General features: G+C 52.9%; 1 protein-coding gene across 2 annotated transcripts; it reads left to right on the plus strand.

The window, feature by feature from the left end:
* Window positions 1-1,551: 1,551 nt before the first annotated feature.
* On the plus strand, window positions 1,552-19,000 carry GRM6 (glutamate metabotropic receptor 6). 2 transcript variants are annotated; one of them, XM_077138255.1, is made up of 11 exons: window positions 1,552-2,049; window positions 4,993-5,209; window positions 5,577-5,712; window positions 6,872-7,026; window positions 8,964-9,104; window positions 9,217-9,417; window positions 11,463-11,608; window positions 11,679-12,302; window positions 15,310-15,621; window positions 16,367-16,573; window positions 17,670-19,000. In XM_077138255.1, exons 1-10 carry the CDS (start codon window positions 1,552-1,554, stop codon window positions 16,562-16,564), a joined length of 2,628 nt encoding a protein of 875 aa, XP_076994370.1. In that variant the 3' UTR covers window positions 16,565-16,573; window positions 17,670-19,000. The 2 variants fall into 2 exon arrangements, with proteins under 2 accessions (XP_076994370.1, XP_076994369.1); XM_077138254.1 differs by having other exon boundaries at window positions 16,367-19,000.
* Window positions 19,001-21,479: the final 2,479 nt, after the last annotated feature.

Raw genomic sequence — 21,479 nt, forward strand, 5'->3', positions numbered from 1 at the left:
GGGATGGAAACTATCCGGGCATTGGGTGTGGTGGAGGAAAAGGGAAGGGTGGTATGACTTCTGCTCACTCCTCCTGCCAGCCTTGCTCCACCCCCCTGGTGGCAGTAACCCTAATCCAGCCTGTCAAAAGGAGCCCAAGCTGCTCAGGCCCCATATGGATGCACCTGCTAATCCCTGCAGCTGGGAGCACACCATCTGCTTCCAGAATGCCTTTTGCTGTCTTGGCCTTGGAAAATCAAATCAAGGGCTTCAGGCAGAGATGATGGTAAAAGTATCTTTTGGTCACCCCCTTCTTCTTGGGCCCCGGTGATGGGATGAGTCACAGCTTCAGACTCCAGAGCCCAGGATGGTCCTATAAACAGTCGGAGCAACTCCTTAAGTTTCCATCATTAGATGCAGGAGATGGGGGTGCAGCTCCATCTGAGCCAGCTGCACCAGCCTGGGTGCAAGTCCTGATGTTGACCAGGCCAAGTGGGTGACCAACGGCAGCCCCTGTGGTCGCTCCTCCCCATCTGCAAAATGGGGTGTTGGTAAACTCATCTAATGGCAGGGCTGTTGCAGGTGGGGGTGGACCTAGAATCAAAGCTCAGCTTCTTATGGATCCCACTGCGTTGCCTTGTCCTCTCTCCCCTGGTTCAGGTTCCAGGGTTCCTTTCTTGCCTCACTTATGGGTTTAATGCAGGGGTTTGCAAGAAGGATGTCGGGGAGTGCATCAGGCAGGTGTAGTCAAGGGACTGGTGGTCGGTGAGAGAGAGAGAGAGAGGCAGAGAAAGGGAATTGACCCAGAGGGAGAGATGGGAAGAGCCGTAAGCCAGGGAGGCAGAGACAGGGGAAAAAAAAACAGCCAGAGAGAGCGTGGGACAAAGAAAGCGCGTGTCAGACACCGTCCGGGCGCGGACAGCCTCAGAAAGTCGGCTGTCATAGCTCCAAAGGGAACGGGAGAGAGACCGCGCCGGGGAGGTGCGGTGGAGAGGGGGTGATGAGAAGACAGTCAGGGTAATGGGCGCCGGAGCAGGGACGCCCCATGTGGACAGTCCCCGGGCTTGCAGGGGGCTCCGCCCTCACCTCTCACCCCCGCCCCAGAATCCTTAAATCCTCTCTGGCCCAGGGCCCCTGCGGCATCTGCCACAGGCTTGTCCTGCACCGGCAGCGGCTGGCGCAGGTGTGTCCGGACACTGAGGGTGCCTGGGTGTGCGCTGCGGACAGACCTGGAAGGGAGGAGGCAGGGCTGGAGGGTGGAGGAGGTGGTCGGGACGCGGCGCCTGTGGGAGGCGGAGGGCAGGAGACCAGCGTTCCTAGGTTCGGAGCCCCGGGGGGCCGGGGAAGGTGGGTCCAGGTGAGAACCCACAGTCCCCCGCCTCCGACCCGCTCCGCTGGCAGAGCGCGCCTTCCCTCGCCCAGGCGCCGTTCACCCGGAGCCCCTTTCCCGCTCCCCTGCACCGGGAGCCCCCTCCCCTCTCCCTTGTGCCCCCGGCCCCCGGAGGCGCGCCGAGCTGGCAGCTCTCAGCGGGCGCCCCCCGCCTCTCTCCTCCCGCAGGCGGCGACCCACCGATGGCGGGGCCCAGGGGCGCGCGGGCGCCGCTGCTGCTGGCACTGCTGGCGCTGCTGGCGCGGGAGCACGTGGTGCGCGCAGCGGGCTCGGTGAGCCTGTCGGGCGGCCTCACGCTGGGCGGCCTGTTCCCGGTGCACGCGCGGGGCGCGGCGGGCCGGCCGTGCGGACAGCTGAAGAAGGAGCAGGGCGTGCACCGGCTGGAGGCCATGCTCTACGCGCTGGACCGCGTCAACGCCGACCCCGACCTGCTGCCTGGTGTGCGCCTGGGCGCGCGGCTGCTGGACACGTGCTCGCGCGACACCTATGCGCTGGAGCAGGCACTGAGCTTCGTGCAGGCGCTGATCCGCGGCCGCGGCGACAGCGACCAGGCGGCCGTCCGCTGCCCCGGGGGCGTCCCCCCGCTGCGCGCTGCGCCCCCCGAGCGTGTGGTGGCCGTGGTGGGCGCCTCGGCCAGCTCCGTCTCCATCATGGTCGCCAACGTGCTGCGCCTGTTTGCGGTGAGAGCCGCGGGGCGGGGCTCCAGCGGGTCGCACCTGTCCCCGCCCGGGACTTCCCCCTGTTGCCCGTTGGCGGACGGGTCCGCGCTTGCACTTGCTCGTTCATGCGGATCAGAGCGGCCGCCCACTGGTCCTCCCCCTGGCGCCGCGCGCAGGTCTGAGTCGGCTCCTTGCCCCCGCCGCCGGCGGCCGGCATGGCCCCGACGACCCCCCAGCGCTGCCGTCTGCGTGGACCCCGGTGGGAACCAAGAAAACGGACCTTGCGGGCCTCCCCCCCCACGCGGGGGCCCACGCCGCACACCTGCGCGGGCCGTCCTGCCCGGGGAGCGGCTTCGAGGGTTCCCCGCGACCCGCCGTCCTCGGCTGCGGCTCCTGGGGCTGTGGATGGGCGGGTAGGCGGCGGGGCTCGATTCAGTTATGGGGAGTGCGCCTTTGGTCGCCTCTCAAGGGGCTTCTGAAGAGGCAGGAGTAGCAGCTCTTCCTCGCGTGCTTATGCCCAGAGACGCCTGAACGAGCTGCGCGAGCCCCTGGTCTTCAGGGACCCGGGGAGCCAGGGTTTGGCGTTAGTCCTGGCCGTTCCTGGCGGTGGTTCGCTGGGGAAGCTGTACTGGGGCTCCCCGGCCGGCTGGGGGAGGAAGGCCCCGCCTCCGTCTGCTGGGGAGGGTTCATGTGTCTCTGCGCATTTCCTTGAGAATGTCTCTGCCTGTCCCTGTCTCGGTCTCTGAAGAGCAGCTTGTTTCTCCCCCATGCATATTTGCTAGAGATGTTCTCTGCGCACATTTCATCCCTGCCCCACCCGTCAGCCCCCCCACCCCCAGTCCCTCTGGATGGCAGGGCTGATGGTGAGCAGACACACAGACACCTCCTGTTGTCCCAGAGACACGATTGCGTGGGGGTGGGGGGTTGGAGGGAGCTGTTCACGCCCCACCCTGTGTCTGGTTATGTGTCTCTGGGCTCTATTTCCTGCCTCTGCCTGGAGCTGAGCACTGCTTCTGTGTCTCGCGGGTCTTGGCCCTTTAGGGAGAGTGCCAGGACCTCAAACTGAAGGGCCTTCGGGGGGGGGGGGCCAGGTGGAGATGGTAAATGAGGAAAACCCAAGACTGACCAGGAGCCTGGGCCTGCCAGAGACTGAGTGTAAAGCTGCCTATTTTTTAGGCACTGGCTTCTATCTCAAAGATTAACAGATAAAGTATAATAGTGTGAAAGACAAATCGGAGTGGAATTGGCAGACCCCAGCTTTGGGCCACCCACATTTGGCTGCAGCAAAAGGCAGCCAGAAAGGAAGTAAGTAGCTTCTGGTTCTAGGGATGGCAGATGATTTTTATAAAAAGGAAGTTTGTTTAACTCCTCTTGATTAGAGGAGGGTTTGCCTAGCCTGTGTGTGTGTGTGGGGGGGGGGGGGGGCAGTGTTCAGGGCAGGTGGGCTTTATTTTGTATCGCGTGAAGGTAATAAACCGGAGGCTTGATGGGCTCTCAGGGTCAACTGCTGTGGAGGAGGAGGCGGGGATGGGGGGGAGGATTTCAAATTTCAAAAGATAAAGAGGAAACTTGAGAGGGCATGAGGTTTTTTTGGTTTTTCCTTTTTCTTTTTGGTCCCCGGGGCTTTCTCTATATAATTTTTTCAGGGCACAAGATACAACTCGGCCAGATCAGGCTTCTTGGGGGTTGTTTGCAATTCTTAGTCAAAAGAATCCCTGAGGGTTCTGAGTTCATTCCCCACAGACATCACTGGGGTCTCAGGCATTGAAATGGACTTGCCTGAGACGCAGCTTCGTTATCTGTGAAATGGAGGAGGTTTAACGGGTGTGGGGAGTTGTTCTGAAGATGAAACTAAAGGACCAAGGTGTGCCCAGGATAGCTTTGGCATCATGAATTAAGCTGTAGCCCATGGGCCTTTCTCTGTCTGATCTTCCCTCTTTCTTCTTGCTTTTCTTTTTCTCTCTCCATCCGGTTGGCTTCCTCCTCTTTTGCACTCCCCTCTGTCCTTGCCTCCCTGTCTCTCCTGTCTCTTTGCCCCTCCCCCTGCCCCCTTTCCCTGTCTCCCAGCCCTCCTTTCCCTCCTGCCTCCAGTCTTGGTCCACACTCTTTCTTTCTGTCAGGCTTGAAGCAGCCCTGTCTCCCAAGACCAGTCCTTCTACAAGTTGTACTTCTCTGAGCTTCAGCCCAGCTGCTCCTTGCTCCCTCTCACTCCAGGCTCCTCACCAGTGTCTTTCTACGGCTCAGTTGTGCATGCCCTCTGTTGCACGCCCTCTGTTGCCGTTCCCTGCTGGCCTTTCACATGGACCCCCGCCCCGAATCAGCCCAGCTCTAATCCCTGCTATTAATCTCTCTAATGCACACAGATGAAACCCAGTTTCAAACGACTCCACTGGTTCGGACACAGACGTGGATCAAACACATCCCTCCAGCAACCCCACAAGCTCTGACCCTCCCAGGGCTGCCACCTGTATGGACCTGCCCTTTGGTGAATTCGGAAGTTGGGTTTTCCTCTGGGCTGACAAGGATGCCCCTTTCCCCTGGTCGGTGGGGACTGCCCCCAGCCCCTGGCTGGCCACAGACTGGACTTCAGCCATGCATCCCCCAGCTTGGGTGTCCTTGTTTGGGACACCCCACACCACTGGACATGGCGACTCTGCCCTGCCCCTTGGACCTTCCTGCCTCCCATATTCCACCAGATGTGTCCAGAGAATGCTGACCCTTCTCCACACCTTCTGGCCTCTCCATTTGGCTGTCTGGCTGGCCACAGCTCCCTTCCCCAAGCTTCCATGTCCCCGTCTGTGTTCTGGTCCCGGCTGACCCCCTAGTTTCCTACTCAGAGATTCCATGTCTCCTCTGTGTCCTGGGCCCCCAATAACCCCCAGTTTCCTAGCCTACAGTGTCCACGTCCCCTCTGTGTCCTGAGTGACACTCCGTCCACAGCCCAGGTGTCCTTCCCCGCTCTAGATACCCCAGATCAGCTATGCCTCCACGGCCCCCGAGCTCAGCGACGCCACCCGTTACGACTTCTTCTCCCGTGTCGTGCCCCCTGACTCATACCAGGCCCAGGCCATGGTGGACATTGTGCGGGCTTTAGGATGGAACTACGTGTCCACGCTGGCGTCCGAGGGCAACTATGGCGAGAGCGGGGTGGAAGCCTTTGTGCAGATCTCCCGTGAGGCTGGTGAGCTGGGCTTGAGCGGGGCCCGGAGACGGTGAGAAGTAGAGGCACCAGGGAGCCTACAGAGGGGCGGGCCAGGGGCCGGGGGTGGCTAGAAGCCATCGGGTGGGAGCACTGAGCCCCCAGTGGGCCCCTGGGCTGTGGCTAGTGGGAATGGGGCCTCCGGGGCAGGTGCTGGGGGTGGTGGGTTGAGGCCCCTTGCCTTGGGTGGGTGCAGCCCCAGGCCGCATGGCTGGGCAGGTAGAGCCCAGGCTAGATGTCCCTCCTCTGGCCCCTCGGCCAGGCCCTTGAGTACCGATCACACGGTTGTCCACAGTGGTGGCCCTTGAGGGTCAGAGGCATGTAACCTGACGTAGATACCCCGCACCAGGCGGGGTCTGTATTGCCCAGTCCATCAAGATTCCCAGGGAGCCAAAGCCGGGAGAGTTCCACAAAGTGATCAGGAGACTCATGGAAATACCCAATGCCCGGGGCATCATCACGTTTGCCAATGAGGACGACATCAGGTGGGACGGATGGCCCTTTCAGTCGCCCCGCTCTTCAGAAGTGCCCCGACCCCTGCCTCCTGCTCTTACAGATTCCAGCAGCCCCACTTCTCGTCCCCCTGCCCCCTTCTCGCCTTTCTCCTGCTCCTATTTGCTTCCTGCTGCATCTCTGTGCCTGGCTCCCCCAGAAATGAATCAAAACTGGTCTGGGATGGAGATAGTCTGAGCTGAGCCAGGGAAATGTGCACTTTTCCTTGTTTTTCCCATCTGGGGTTGGGGAGAGCCTCGTGGGCAGGTCGAAATTGTAGGAAATACGCCGCCAGGGAAGAAGCCCCTGGGTGCGGTGCAGAGGCCAGGAGACACGGCTCAGCCTGGATCCTACTGTGGCCCAGAGGCCGTGAGCAGCTTTACAAGACAGGACACCCTTCTTCCAGCCAGGGACGTGGGGGCAGGGCTCGTGGGAGGGGCAGGGCTCGTGATCGCCGAGCCTCTCTGTTTCTGTTGGCTAAAGCTGCAAATGTGATGTATCAGGAAGGGGATGGCTTTTGCCAAAGGGGATTTATTAGGTTTCAAATTTATAGTTCTAAGGCCATGAAAATGTCCAAATTTCAAGGCTACCTTCACTGAAGAAAGGCTGATGGCTGCCAGGGCTTCTCTGCCACACGGCTCTTCTCTCTTGGCTCTGGTTTCTCTGGCTGTCACCAAAATGTCTCTGGGCATTTCTTTCTCTTTTAGCTTCTCCCGGGGTGTTTTCTTTCTCTGTCTTTGAAGGGCTCTGAGCTCTCAGTTCTCTCTCATAAAGGGCTCCAGTAGAGGATTAAGACCCACCTTGAGTTGGGTGGGTCACATCTCCATGGAAACAACTTGATCAGAAGGCCCCACCCACAGTGGGTCTGGGCATGGATGAAAAGAACGTTGTCTTTTCTGGGGTGCATAACAGATTCAAACCAGCACACCCTCAAGAGCCAGGGTGAAGTGGGCCACAGTGGACAGGCCTGGGGGCAGAGCCTGACTCAGCCCTTTACTAACTGAGAAGCTCAAGAAGTGTCCTCCACACCCCCATTTCCTCTGAGAAATGAGGGTCTGCTCGGTGGCATGGAAGGGGATCGATGGGTGGGGGAGGGGTAAGTTGGAGGAGGACCCCAGGCCCTCCCTCATGCCCCAGCCCTGTTTCTTCCAGGAGGGTCCTGGAGGCTGCTCGCCAAGCCAATTTGACGGGCCACTTCCTGTGGGTTGGTTCGGACAGCTGGGGAGCCAAGACCTCCCCCATCTTGAGCCTGGAGGACATGGCTGTGGGGGCTATCACCATCCTGCCCAAAAGGGCGTCCATCGATGGTGAGTTGCAAGGATGTCCCTATGCTCTGCCCCACCCGCCTGCCTGGGGACTCCCTCTGACCGGTGCTCAGGTCTCTGCACCGTGACCCAGTCCCTTCTGGGATTCACTGTGGAAACACTCCTCAAGGAATTGTTTGAATGGGATGGCACACCCCACTACACAGGGTGGGAAACACTTAGGTTTTTTTAATAAACTTTTTATTGTAAAAGATAACATATACAGAGCAAAGAAAGAAAAAGCAATCATTTTCAAAGTACACGTCAACAAGCTGCTACAGAACAGATCCCGGAGTTTGTCATAGGCGACCACTCCACCATCTCAGATTCTTCCCTCTTGCTGCTTCAAAATTCTGGAGGCTAGAAGAAATATTAATATAATGATTCAGCAGCCAGACTCGTTTAAATCCTATCTTCTCTGTTGTAACTCCTCCTTCTCCTTTGATCCTTCTCCCAATCTATAGGGATCTTTGGGCAATGCCCATGCAGACTTTTTCATGTTGGGAAGAAGTGTTAACACTAAAGGATGGGGGATGTAATTACTTGTTAATCTTGATTTCAGGATTTATCTGACCTAGGAACCCTCTGGGAATTATAGGTTCTAGGAAGGCAAATAGTGCAAGAAACCTTTACAGAGTCTCAGTTTGAGCCCTGGGTGTTCTTAAGGGTCAACGGGAGTGCTGTTGGTTGGGGATTAGCAAACCATGGCAATTAGCACCGTCTAGCTGAAGCTTGCATAAGAGCAGCCTCCAGAACAGCCTTTCGATACCATCTGATCTGTTATCTGTTAGCCTTCAATGCCTTCTGTCATCCTACTTCTTTCCCGTCTTCTGGTCAGGAAGGCATTGTTGATCCCATGGTACCAGGGCCAGGCTCGTCTCTGGGATCCATGCCCCCATGTAGGGGGGAGGGTAATGAGAAAAGTGGTTAGTTTTTATGCTTTTCAAATTCAGGGCCTATATTCTGGTTCTACCAAAGACACTGAAATATGGGGGAGGGGGGAAGGCAGAAGAGAAACCAGAGACACGGAACCCACGGACTGCAGGTTCCACCCCCATCCCATCTGTGAAAACCCGGGTGAATCCAGCTTTACAATAGGATCGCTGTAATGGAAGATGGCTAAATGAGGTACTGCAGGGCTATTTTATGAAGCACAGACTCTTGTCAAGGAGCTGAGGCTCCTGGCCTTTTGGGGGTGTAGACCCTCACACACTTGGTTTCCATTAGAATGCATTTGGTTACAAGTGACGAACTGGACTGAGAACAGCCTTAGCAAGAAAGCTCTTTAATTATGCTACAAGACGAGGTCTGAAAGTAGGTGGTTTTAGGTTTGGGGCAGTGTGTCAACGATGTCCTCAGAGTGCAGAGCTCCGTCCATTCTTCTGTTCTGCCTTCCTCTGTGGTCGCCTTGCATCTTTGTGCTTGTGGTGTCTTCACAAGATGGCTGCAGAAGCGCCAGCCTTTTCATATCACAGGAGCATCCTAACCAGACAAGAAGGGGCCAGGGTAAAGTCTGAGCTTTTATCAGGATGTAAATTCTATCCTGAGCCCCCGTAGACTTTTTTTTTTTTTTTTTTTTTTTTTTTTTTTTAAAGGAAAGACAGAGGGAAGGAAGGATAGAAGGAAGGAAGGAAGGAAGAAAGGGAAACATTTTTTAAACATTTTCTTGTTTTTATTGTATTCTGTTTCTCCGTTTTTTTGTTACATGGGCTGGGGCCGGGAATCGAACCGAGGTCCTCCGGCATAGCAGGCAAGCACTTTGCCCGCTGAGCCACCGCGGCCCGCCCTCCCGTAGACTTTTAATTCTCCCAGCCAGACCGTGGTCACCTGGCCCCTCCTAGCTGCAAGGGAGGCTGTGACAGTGAACAACTGGTAAGGAGACACAGTGGAACCACAGCCAGCTCGGAGGGTTGCCATTCTCATCTCTCTCTCCCTCTCAGGATTTGACCAATACTTCATGACCCGCTCCCTGGAGAACAACCGCCGGAACATCTGGTTTGCTGAGTTCTGGGAGGAGAATTTTAACTGCAAACTGACCAGCTCGGGCACCCAGTCTGACGATTCCACCCGCAAATGCACAGGTGGGAGCTGCCCGGCCCGGCGGGAGTGGTGAGGGGGAAGGCGAAGGGCCCATTTGGGGCCAGGTCCTCTCCCAGGACTCCAGGTCTTAGTGGTGGGGCATCCCTAGGACAGGTGAGGAACGCATCGGCCGGGACTCCACCTACGAGCAGGAGGGGAAGGTGCAGTTTGTGATCGATGCCGTGTACGCCATAGCTCATGCCCTCCACAGCATGCACCAGGTGCTCTGCCCTGGGCACACGGGCCTGTGCCCGGCAATGGAGCCCATCGATGGGCGGATGCTGCTGCAGTATATTCGAGCCGTCCGCTTCAATGGTGAGTGGGTGGCAGAGAGCCCTAAAGGCACACAAACGGAAGCCACTGCAGTGGACTTCTGGGCAGGAACTGGGAAGGCGCAGGACTGAAGCGATGGGACAGGTGGAATGGTTTGGGGGTGGGGGCACCTGGGACAGAGAGCTGGAGACGAGCTCAAGCTTCAGTCCTGTTTTGGTTTGTTAAAGCTGCTGGAATGCGGCAGAAACGGAACAGCTTTTAAAAAGGGAATTTACTAAGTTGTAAGTTTATGGTTCTAAGGCCAAACAAAGGTCTAATCTAAGACATCCAGGGAAAGATACCTTGACACAAGAAAGGCCGATGACATTCCGGGTTCCGTTGTCAGCTGGGGAGGCACAGGGTGATGTCTGCTCGCTTTCTCTCCTGGCTTCTTCATGTGGCTTCCCTGGGGGCGTTTGCTTCCTGCATCTCCAGTGGTCTCTGGCTGTGTCAGCTCTGAAGCTTTTCCCAAAATGGTTCCCTCTTAAAGGGTCCACCTTGAATAGGTGGAGATGCAGCAGCATGGAAACCTCCTAATCAAAAGGTTCCACCCACAACTGGGGGGGTCACATGGCCATGGAAACAACCTAATAAAAAAAAATCCCACCCAGCAATACTGAATGAGAATTAAAGAACATGGCTTTTCTGGGGTACATGACAATTTCAAACCACAGAGGTCCAAACTTTTAACCTTATTTTTATTAGGGTAACATATATATAACAAAATTTGATAAGGTAATGATTTTAAAACAACTCAGTTGCATTCTTTACCTTTACAACCTTATGTTATCGCCACCATCCATTACCAAAATTTTGTCATTACCCAAACCAGAAACTCTTTACCTACTGACCATGACTCTACAAACTCCCCCAACCCCAGCCCCAACAACCTCTAATCTACTTTCTGTTTCTGTGAACTCACTTGTTCTAGATTATTTCATATGACTGGAATGATACAGTATTTGTTCTTTTGTATCTGGTTGATTTCATTTAGCATAAGGTTCATCTACGTTTGGCTTCATTTCCTTTTAAGTACTCCATTGTGTGGCTAGACCACGTTTTGTTTATCCATTTATGTCTGGATGGCCGCTTGGGCTGTTTCCACCTTTTGCTTACTGTGAATAATGCTGCCAGGTGTCCAAGTGCCTCTCTGAGTCCCTGCTTTTATGTCAATATATATTCACACACCATAGAGTCCCTCAAAGTATACAATTGATGGTTCACAGCATCATCACACAGCTGTGCATTCATCATTGTGATCAGCTTTTGAACATTTGCATCACTCCAGAAAAAGAAATAAGCAGAAAAAAGGAAAAAACCCCTACATCCCATACCCCTCACCCCATCCCCACTAGTACTGGACTCTACCCAATTTTAAGACTCACAATAGAAGTAGGTTAAGATAGTGTGGTACTGTCAAATACACGCACACACACGCACACACGTCAGTGGAACAGCACTAAACATTCACAAGTAGACCCACACCCACACGCGGTCCCTGCTTTTCCACATTCCCCTCTCCCCTTCCCCAGGCTTCCGCACCCCCTGCCCCAACCTGTAAAATTCAGACGTGGGGAATGCTGTGATGCGTTCCACTGGCACGCGTGGGACATGGTCAGGTCTCCCCCGCACTGTCCCCACTGTGGCCGCGCTGCCCACCCGAAGTCACAGCCTCAAGACGCTCAGAGGCCCAAAGCATCCAGCGACTCAAGCTGGGCTGTGGACAGTGGGAGACCTTAGCTTCTTGCTCAATGACTGTCCTTCCTAAAATTAAACACCAAATTCTATCGAGCACCTTCTCTCCCTAAGTTTCCTCAGTAGTAGTGCAAACCACCCGCGTGCAGGGCGCGGGGCCGGGCAGGGCGTGCAGAGAGCGGCGGGCGTGCGGGGCGCAGAGCTGACTGTGGCACTGCGCGGGCGCCCCGCGGTCCTCAGGCTCTTGCTCAGATCTGAACGCATCCTCCAGCTCGGGCCCATGAGCTCGTTCTCCTCCTCCCCGCGTCGCGGCGGGCCGCTCCGGGCCTGAGGCCGCTGGGCTGTCCCCGCAGGCAGCGCGGGGACCCCGGTGATGTTCAACGACAAGGGAGACGCGCCGGGGCGCTACGACATCTTCCAGTACCAGGCGGCCAACGGCAGCGCGCGCAATGGCGGGTACCAGGCGGTGGGCCAGTGGGCGGAGGCCCTCAGGCTGGAGGTGAGTGGCTGAGGAGGCGGGGGCCGCGGCGCCCAGAGCGGGGGTTGCAGGCTGGTCTCCTCCCTCCCAGGTGGAAGCCCTGCAGTGGGCAGGCGACCCCCGCGAGGTGCCCCCGTCGCAGTGCAGCCTGCCCTGCGGGCCGGGGCAACGGAAAAAGATGGTGAAGGGTGTGCCCTGCTGTTGGCACTGCGAGGCCTGCGACGGGTACCGCTTCCAGGCAGACGAGTTCACGTGCCAGGCCTGTCCCGGGGACATGCGGCCCACGCGCAACCGCACGGGCTGCCGCCCCACGCCCGTGGTCCGCCTCAGCTGGGCCTCGCCCTGGGCCGCCGCACCCCTGCTGCTGGCCGTGCTTGGCATCGTGGCCACCGTCACGGTGGTGGCCGCCTTTGCGCGCCACAACGATACACCTGTGGTGCGTGCCTCGGGCCGCGAGCTCAGCTACGTGCTGCTGGCCGGCATCTTCCTCATCTACGCCATCACCTTCCCGCTGCTGGCCGAGCCCGGCCCCGCGGTCTGCGCGGCCCGCAGGCTCTTCCTCGGCCTGGGCCCCGCGCTCAGCTACTCGGCGCTGCTCACCAAGACCAACCGCATCTACCGCATCTTCGAGCGCGGGAAGCGCTCGGTCACGCCGCCGCCCTTCATCAGCCCCACCTCGCAGCTCGTCATCACCTTCAGCCTCTCCTCCGTGCAGGTAGGTCCCCGAGAGGCCCCGGGACACGGTGGGTGGGACTGCAGCAGCTGGGAGGGGGGTGGGGGCCGCATGTGACCCGAGTCCCGCAGAGCAGTGGGGCGTCTAGCCTTGTCGCTCTTCCTCACTTTGGTACCCATGTTCTTTTGAAGAACACAATCCAGGAAACAGGCCTGTACTGTTTTCCTGCAAGGAACACTCATATAAAAGAAGCGATTGCCTATATCCCCCCCTGTTCAGTCTTTGAGGGAAAATGGGTCTGTTTCGGTTTGCTAAACTTACAGGAATACAACATACCAGAAATGGATTGCCTTTTCAAAGGGCATTTCTTAAGTTACAAGTTACAGTTCTAAGGCTGTGGAAGTGACCAAATTAAGGCATTAACAAGAGGACACCTTCCCTGGAGAAGGGCAGAAGGCATCCGGGCTCCTCTGTTACCCGGGAAGGCACAGGGAGGTCTGCTGGCCCCTCTCTCCTGGGTTGGTTTAAAAAATGGTTCTTTCAGCCCTGGTGGGTCCTTCTGGCCTGGGGCACTTCCTTTCTCAGCTTCTCTAAACTCTCTGCGCTCATAAAGGGCTTCAGAAAGTAGATCTAGATCCACCTTGAGTCGGGTCGCATCTCCATGGAAACAACCCCAAAAAGGTCCTGGCCACAACAGGTCTGCCCACAAGGTTGGACTCAAAGGACAGAGCTTTTCTGGGACCCGTCCCCATTTCAGGCCAGCACACGGGTGGCTAAGGCAGGGAGCACGCATGTCCCGCTAATTTTCTATAAAACAAGGAGCTCTTTTTTGTACGCTGAACATGCTCTTCCCCAATTTGGTTCTCGTATAATAACAGAGCAAAAAGATATCTGACTAGAAAGCACAGAAGCTCAAGCAAAGAAGCTGCTTCCAGAAGGGGAGTTGCTGCCGCCCAGTTCACTGGGCCCTTGTGAGGGGCACGGGGTCCAGTGACTTTCCTGTCGAATGGAGCATCTGTTTCCCCACAAAGGCCAACATCTCACGACGTCCTGTGCATGAGAGACAGAGTTCTTTTGGGGTTTTTCCTAAGTCCATGTCATGTTACTGCATTGGAAATGACTCCCATAGCCTGGAGAACCCGTGTTTTCTGTGCAAAGCGTATGAAGAGAGAGATGGCTCGGGGACGTGACCTGGTGTCATGCCACGGAGCCAGCGCAGCTCTCGGTTCTCAGGGCTGGGTGGGGGAGGCTCCCGATGCTGTCCCCTTGCCACTGCAGGCAGGCCCCTTGCTGCCCAGCTCCGCGAGTGCCCTGTTCCTTTCCACCCAGGGGTCTCGTTCATGCAGTTCTTCCTCCAGACAGCTGGGCCTGAGCTTCCCCTCCTCAGGCCCAGAATAGTGTCCACTGCATCTTGAGACGGCATCTCACTGCTTCCGTGCCTGAAACACTCCCCCTCCACCCACAGGGTAGAGATCCCTGGCCAGCATCCAGTGGCCCTATAGTCCCCTCCTTTCCAGATGGAACAGACCTTCGAAAAGATGCACATCTTCAGTTTTACTAGGTCTGTCTTGCCAACATGAGGATGTGAAATGGTGTCCACTTGCTTCACTTTGCCTGTGCTTGGCTGCTGGCGAAGCTGCCTTTGGACTGTCCTCTTCTGCGGACCGCCTGCTGCATCGTTTGCTCGTGTGCTGTGATTTTGTAGGAGCTCACTGCCTGTGCCGGATGCTAATTCTTTTCCGATTACACGGCCCACACAATAGGTGCTGTACATTCTGGTTGCTACTTGTGTGCATCATAGGCTGTTGATTTTAGTTTCCCACAGGGGCCTTTGATTCCTATAGCTGGAGCCCGGGCGTAAGAGAGCTTTCTTGCTGTCTTTATAGACAGTGTGTGGGGGTTACTTTATTAGTCCCCTGTTCGTGGAGCAGTCACCAGAGCTGCAGCCTTTGTTAGAATCCAGGTGGTAAGAAAAGGTCCCTTCCTCCAGGCTCGCACAGCGTGGCGACTCCGTTCCAGGCCCACCTGCCCCCTTGACCACATGCTCTCGTGCAGTGAACAACCTGCCCAAACGTACAGGGCAGCGCTTCCAGGCTCCTGCCTTTAGCAGGTGTCTAAATTCCTGCTCCCCAGCTCCTCTTGTTTTGAGGTCATATCTCCCGACATAGTGAGGGAGTTGGCACTCCATCTCCTCCCTGCCAGGGCCTGTGTTGGCCCTGACACCTCCCCAGACCGCCCTGCAACTGCCCACAGTTTTAGCACCCTCCACTGTGTCTATTTTGCTTCTTTTGCTTGAGATACCCTTTACCCTGAGCCTCACTATACTTTCACACGTCATTTCATTACATTTTACTCAACAATCATCTGGATTTGGAAAATAAGGGGGTCCTCAGGAACTAGGTTTGCCGTGTTGATTTTAGTAATAAAGGTAGTGTCTTCACATTGCAGAATGGCGATAAGGATACCTGCCTGGAGGGTGAGGGGCTGTGAGTAATGGGAAAAGCACCTCTCTTCAGGGCCTGACCCTGAATAAGCCGTCCATGTACCAGGTTCTCTCCCAAGATGGTGTCTCATCCTCACAGCGGCATCCCGAGGGGTTAGTGGTGTATCATCCTCACAGCGGCATCCCGAGGGGGTTAGTGGTGTATCATCCTCACAGCGGCATTCTAAAGGTCAGTTCTCCCGATGCAGACTGAGACCAAGAGGGAAAATGTGTTAGGTTCACAGAGTCTGAGTCCAGCAGCTCTGCCGTCAGTCACTTCGCGTTGTGGATACATGGCACTGATGATGGCTGGCACACAGGAGGAGGATGTTGACTTACCCCACCAGCCCCAATGTTTCCCACACACACCTCCACAGCAGCCCTGCCCGTGCCACAGGTCCTTGCTCAGGCAGCCCCTCACCTGGGCTGCCACCTCTCTCCCCGTGGTGCTCTCAGAACTGAGCATCTCCTTCAGCGGGCCGGGAACGCTGAGGCCCAGGTTGGGGGCTGGGAGGGGCTTGTCCTTGGAAGCGTGGGGCGTGTCCGACATGGCCTTGGCTCCTGCAGGTGGTGGGAGTGATGGCGTGGCTGGGAGCCCAGCCTCCACACAGCGTGATCGACTATGAGGAGCAGCGGACGGCGGACCCAGAGCAGGCCAGAGGCGTGCTCAAGTGCGACATGTCAGACCTGTCCCTCATCGGCTGTCTGGGCTACAGCCTCCTGCTCATGCTCACGTGCACTGTGTACGCCATCAAGACCCGCGGCGTGCCCGAGACCTTCAACGAGGCCAAGCCCATCGGCTTCACCATGTACACCACCTGCATCATCTGGCTGGCCTTCGTGCCCATATTCTTTGGTACTGCCCAGTCAGCTGAAAAGGTAATGCAGCATCCCCAAGGGCTTTGGTCACCTCAGCTGTCTCCTGACTGTCCATTGAAGGGCTTGATTGTTTCTTGAGCTGAGCACTCCATTTGGATGTTCAAGTCTTTGAGTGCCTGCCTGGCTGGTCAGCTCATTCGTGGGCTTAAATACTTGTTCATTCCTTTGCTTTCTCCAGTACCCTTCTGCTTGTTCATTCATTCTTTCCCCCTCTTCCTTTGATTATTCATTCATATGTTCATCCACTCTTTAATCCACCCGTTAACTTTTTATTCAATTATTTCTTTTCATTCATCCAGTCACTTATTTATTATGTAGTAGAACATTTATTAACTCATCTATGACATCCATTTGTCTACCTGTTTGCTCCTTTATTCAATCACTGTTAATTCATTCACTTGTATGTTTGGTAACACACTCATTGATTCATTAACATGTCTTTTTCAGGCTTTATGGACCATTTTCCTAGGTCTTACTTGTTGCTAATTCCTCCCACCCTTCCTTCAGGTACTTGTCCAGTCAGTGCTATGTCACTCACCCTCCCTTTCCACACAGTCACTGCCAGGTCTCTTCATGCCACTGGACCTTTGCTTATGCCGTCTTCTTCTTCTAAGTGCTTGTTCCCATTCACGCTTCCCAGCCCACCTGAAAGAGGCTCATCTCCAGCCTAGGCAGCCACAGAAGTGTGGGGGCTGGGGAAGAGGACAGGCCTGGGTCCCATCTCGTCCCTTCCTGCATGTCTTAGGTCTACATCCAGACCACCACACTGACCGTGTCCCTGAGCCTCAGCGCATCGGTGTCCCTGGGCATGCTCTACGCACCCAAAACCTACGTCATCCTCTTCCACCCAGAGCAGAACGTGCAGAAGCGGAAGCGGAGCCTCAAGGCAGCCTCCACAGTAGTCGCTGCGCCCAAGGGCGAAGACACAGAGGACCCCAAATAGCAGGGTCGAGTATGAATGGGGCTGCTTCTTTCCCCTCCTTCTCTTTTCCTTCCCTCACTTCACGGGGAAGTTGGAAAGGGCCCAGGTCCATAGTGAACAACCAGAGACAAGGTGCAGACCTTAGGTCAGGGAGTCCAGGGTGGCCACACCCAGCACAGTGGGGCTGGCCTTCAGAAAGAACAGGACTCCTCGTGTCTGCATGTCAGCTTCACACGTCATGAAGTATGGCAAGAAACAGCCACTTGGGAGATGCCGCCATTAGAGAGGGACTAAGCATGCACTCTCTGGTCTGGTCATGATGAAGCCCTGGGCTGGGCGTGGTTTAACTGAGATTCTACCCCTTAGTCAGCCACTGTAGCTGGGAATTAGGCAGTGTGTAAAACTGTGTAGGGCCTAGAATGAAATGCAGGGTTGGAGTCTGGGAGGAGTTTCGACCAGAGGAAACTAGTGGGTCTGCGTTCTGGACTGACTCAGGCTTGGATGAGTATTGTGCTGGCACAGAGGGATGGACTCCTGGGTGATTGCCCAGCGAGCAGAGGATAGGCCTGCTGGGCACAGGGAGTCAAGGAGAGGAACTGGGGATGCAGTGCAATGAGGCCACAACATACATCAAGGAATTTTCTTCGGGATTCCCCTAAACTCCAGGGAATGTCACACTTACAATGCAGCTTTCTGTTTCCACTGTATTCCATTAAATCACACCCCCCCCAGACTCACAAGTGAAACCCCAAATATGCTATACTTGCATGGGTTTAGTAGCTTGAGAATAAAGGAACAGGGTGGGGTTTGCCCTTTTCTGAGGCCCATGGAGGGTCATGTCAGGAGTTCCAGGTTACAACCAGTAGCAGAGAGAGGGTCCATGGTGAGAACTATATCTAAGGGGGCCGCTTAGCAGGAATATAAGAACTCTCCTCCCAGTATTTACTTGATGTCTCCTTTGTAAAGAAAGCATGAGAATGAGGAGGTCACAGGTGCATGGATGTTCATTTTTTCAGGAATCTTTTTTCTAGTGAAAAGTTTGATTGCATTTATGGAATGTTGTTTCCCTGGAGTAGAATTTAACTTTGTCAAATTGACTTTTTCTTTTTCTGTGTGAATTCTCTAGTATTTAGCATCTGGAATTAATGCTGAAGGGTGGCCACACTTCACACAGCACAGACTCTGATGAAAGATGAATTCTGCTTCCTCACCCAGGGTGCTTTCCTAGGGCTTCATCCCAGTGTGCATTATGATGTTTCACTTATCACGGAATGCTTTCCCCAATTCAGTATATCACAGGCCTTCTCTCCTGTGTGGGTTCTCTGATGTATAATGCAGAGTGAACTCTGACGTCCAGATAAAGGTTGACCTGCACTGTTTTCTTAGTGTTTCTCCCAGTATGAATTCTCTATGTTCAGTGATTTTTTTACTTCTAGTTGAAAACTTCCTTACATTTTTTTATGATTGTGTGATCTTCTCCAATCCTGAACTCTATAACTTTGAGATAGGATGATTTCTTACCAAGAACTTTCCTACACTGATTGCACTTGAAGGTTTCCTACCCAGTGTGAGGTCTCTTAGAGTCATGTCTTCTTGCTGAAGTCTTTCACACATGGATTCATGTGAATTCTCTGATGTGAATTCCTTGATCCATAGTGTGTTCTGACTTCTTAAGGGCTTCCTCACACTCAGTCCACTGGTAGGTCATTTCCATGTAGGCATGAACCATCCTGATATACATTGGTATCTTTAGTGAAATATATTTACTAAAACTATTATCATACTTAGTACATTGATGAGATTTCTCTTCTTCACGCGTTCTCTGATATATACCAAAGTATGATTTCTAGAAGAGGATATTTCCACGTTCAACATCTATATAAGATTTCTCCCTTTGATTACTTCTTTAATTTTCAGGGGGGGGGGGTTTGAAAATTTTCCATTTTTGCTTTCATAATTTTGAATTATCTGATGACCAATCAGTTTGGACACTGAATAAGGTTTTTTACCCCCACATGTATGGGATTTGTAGGGCATCCTCACTGAATGGTTTCTCATGGTGAATAAAAGCTGAGCTATACCTGAAAGCTTTCTGACAGTCACTACATTTCAATGATTTCTCCCTGGTATGAATTAAATGTTCCAGTGAAAATGGACTTCTGGATTAGAGGTTTTTCCACATTTATTAAAATCACAAGATTTTTCTCTAGTAAGAGTTGTCTAAGGCAGAGTAAGATTACATTTTGATATAAGCTTGTTCCCACCTATCCATAGTTTTTCCACCCGTGTCCAATGAGTTGAGACTTATACAGTCTTTTTATATTAATTACATTTATATGTTTTCTCATCAATGTAAATTCTCTATTTATTACAGCTTTGTCATCATGTTTATTATATATTTTTTATTCTTTGGAAATTTCTCCCTAGGTCATATATTCATGGTCTCACACATTAGTCAGTGACTTCTTAGTAAATAAATATAATGTTTCCTTAAGAGTTGACTTTTTTTTTTTTTTTGGTGCTTCTTTATACAGTCTTCAAACTGCAAGACTCCCGCTAAAAGGGAATAAAATACACAATTCCAAGGGAATCTTTCCACCATCATTTTAGAGAAGGAAACTTTTTCAGAATACCCTTTGTTATGTAGACATTTTTAGTCAAAATATGAAAGATATCCTAAGTCTCAATATTTTCCATGTGCTGGGCTTCAAGGGGAAACAAAACTATTCCATTTAGAGAGATTTAACTAGAATACTGCTAGTGATTTCAAATAGCTTTGGGTGTCTCAGAGCTGACTTTGCAAACTATGGAGACAATGGTAAAGAAATACAAAGAGGAGGAACCAAGAAGGGGTACGGTTTTCAGTCAAGTGAATGGGGAGAGACCATATAGGAAGACTGGATGGAATAAGCATACAAAAGTGTAGAGACAAACCAGGGAAAGGATGGGATGTGGGTACTTTAAGCCTCATCACCTCATTCATGGACTAACTGCAGAATACTAACTACTCTTTATGTTTCCTGTCTCTCTCTCTTATTCTTCCCACGCAGTATCAAAATGATCTTTCCATAGCACCAGTTCCCTCACATTTCTGTGAACATGGCTGTAGTCCCAGGCCTCTCCCAGAATCTCCATCTCTTCATTCACTCTCATATTTACCTGCAGACTTAGAAAAAGGAGGAAGGATACATTGTCTAGAGGGCCATGGCTCGGGCCCTGTGCACTGATATAATCTGGTAAATTAACTATCGTTATGTTGTTCTACAAGAGAATGTTAACTTTACTCTTAGCATCAGATCCTGAGTTGTTCTTCCCCTTCTGATTTGCTGGACAGGGACATTTTCCAGATTCTACAGACTTTGTCATGCCCCTCCCACTTGTATTCTTCCTGCACTCAGCTTGAACATCTGGAGGTTGTACAGTGTCATCGTTAAGATTCTTAAGATCAACTACGTACCTCTCCCGCAGTCGCTGGGAGCTCTCCTCCTAAACAACTGAATCCTGTAGAGATGTCTAAATCACTGACCCCCATGTAAGACTGACCTTCCCAGTCTTACCAACCACTGCCTAGACATACTCTACTCATTAACCAAATTCCATAGCTGAACAGTCACATAACCCACTATAGACTCATGGGCTCCCCATTAACTGACTCCCACACACTTTTCATTCCTTACAGCTTTGATAAATATCATGGGTACCTTCTCTGTGCCAGGTGCCGGGGATACATCATTTTATAAAATAGACAAGGAGTGTTCCCTTCAAGGGGGTGACACTGGGAAGTGAAGATGAATGATAAGTAATATACAAGGTGAATAAGTTACATAGTATGTTAGAAGGTGACAAATGATGTGGACAAAAATAGTAGAGCAGGTTAAGGGGACTGGGGAAAACCAGAGGAGAAGGGCTGCAATTTCAACCAGATGATCCAGTGTAGACTTCCTTGAGGAGGCTGAATTTTCAGGAGATGGGAGCAGCGAGCCACAGGAGTATCGGGGCGAAAAGCATCTAGTAGATGGAGTCGCCAGTACAGACACCCTACGGCAGGGGTGTGCATAGGCTTTAGCAGGGTGAGGAAAGGGAAATAATGCGGGAAAACAAGTAAGGTAATGGAGGTACATCATGGGGAATCGTATAGGCCATTACCATTGTGGACTTTTGTTCTAGATGAGCTAGGAGTCATTGGACAGTTTAAGAAAGGAGTTGGTCTGACAAAAGGACCACTCCAGCTGCTATACTGAGAATAGACTGTGGGATATAAGCATGGAAGCTAGAGGTAATTAAGAAGCTAATGCAGTAATTTGGACAAAAGATGATGGCTTGCACCATTGTGATATCAGGGAAGTTAATGAGAAGTGGTATGAATAGATAACAATTCTGAAAGGTAGGGCCAACAGGATTTCCTCATGGATTGGTTGGGGAGAGGCAGGGCTGTGGTAAAAGAGGAATGACGAAAAATTAAAAATATAAGAAGTGAAGGCTGACTCAAAGGTTTTTCAGTATAAGGAAGGATGGTAATTCCATCCTGAGATGAGGAAAACAAGAGGAAGATTTCTCTTCTTCGGGAATGCTCTGATATATATAAAAGTATGACTTCTAGAAGAGTTCAGTTTTGGACACTCTGAATTTGCGATATCTATTAACCATTCAAATGAAGAAGCTATGTAGGCTGTTGGGTATATGAGTTAAGAGTTCAAGGAGAAGGAATTGCCTGAAGATCTAAATTTGAAGGTCATTATATAGATGTACTTTAAGTCACAAGACCCAATGAGATCAATAAGACAGTGAGTGTAAGCAGAGACAAGGAAGAAGGACTAAGTTTTGGGCCGCACTAACTTTCAGAGATCAGACTTCACTCCTCTTAATCACAGTTCCACATAGATCCGCAAATACCGAGTCATTCATGACACTTACAGCCATAAGATCCACCCCACAG

Source organism: Tamandua tetradactyla, chromosome 20 (genome assembly GCF_023851605.1).
Source record: "Tamandua tetradactyla isolate mTamTet1 chromosome 20, mTamTet1.pri, whole genome shotgun sequence".
Classification (NCBI taxonomy): Eukaryota; Metazoa; Chordata; class Mammalia; order Pilosa; family Myrmecophagidae; genus Tamandua; species Tamandua tetradactyla.

Coding starts and splice junctions, on each gene's coding strand:
- GRM6 (XM_077138254.1), top strand. CDS start 1,552: ATGGCGGGGCCCAGGGGCGCGCGGGCGCCGCTGCTGCTGGCACTGCTG. Junction 9,105..9,216: donor TTCCACCCGCAAATGCACAG/GTGGGAGCTGCC, acceptor TCCCTAGGACAG/GTGAGGAACGCATCGGCCGG. Junction 12,303..15,309: donor TCAGCCTCTCCTCCGTGCAG/GTAGGTCCCCGA, acceptor TGGCTCCTGCAG/GTGGTGGGAGTGATGGCGTG.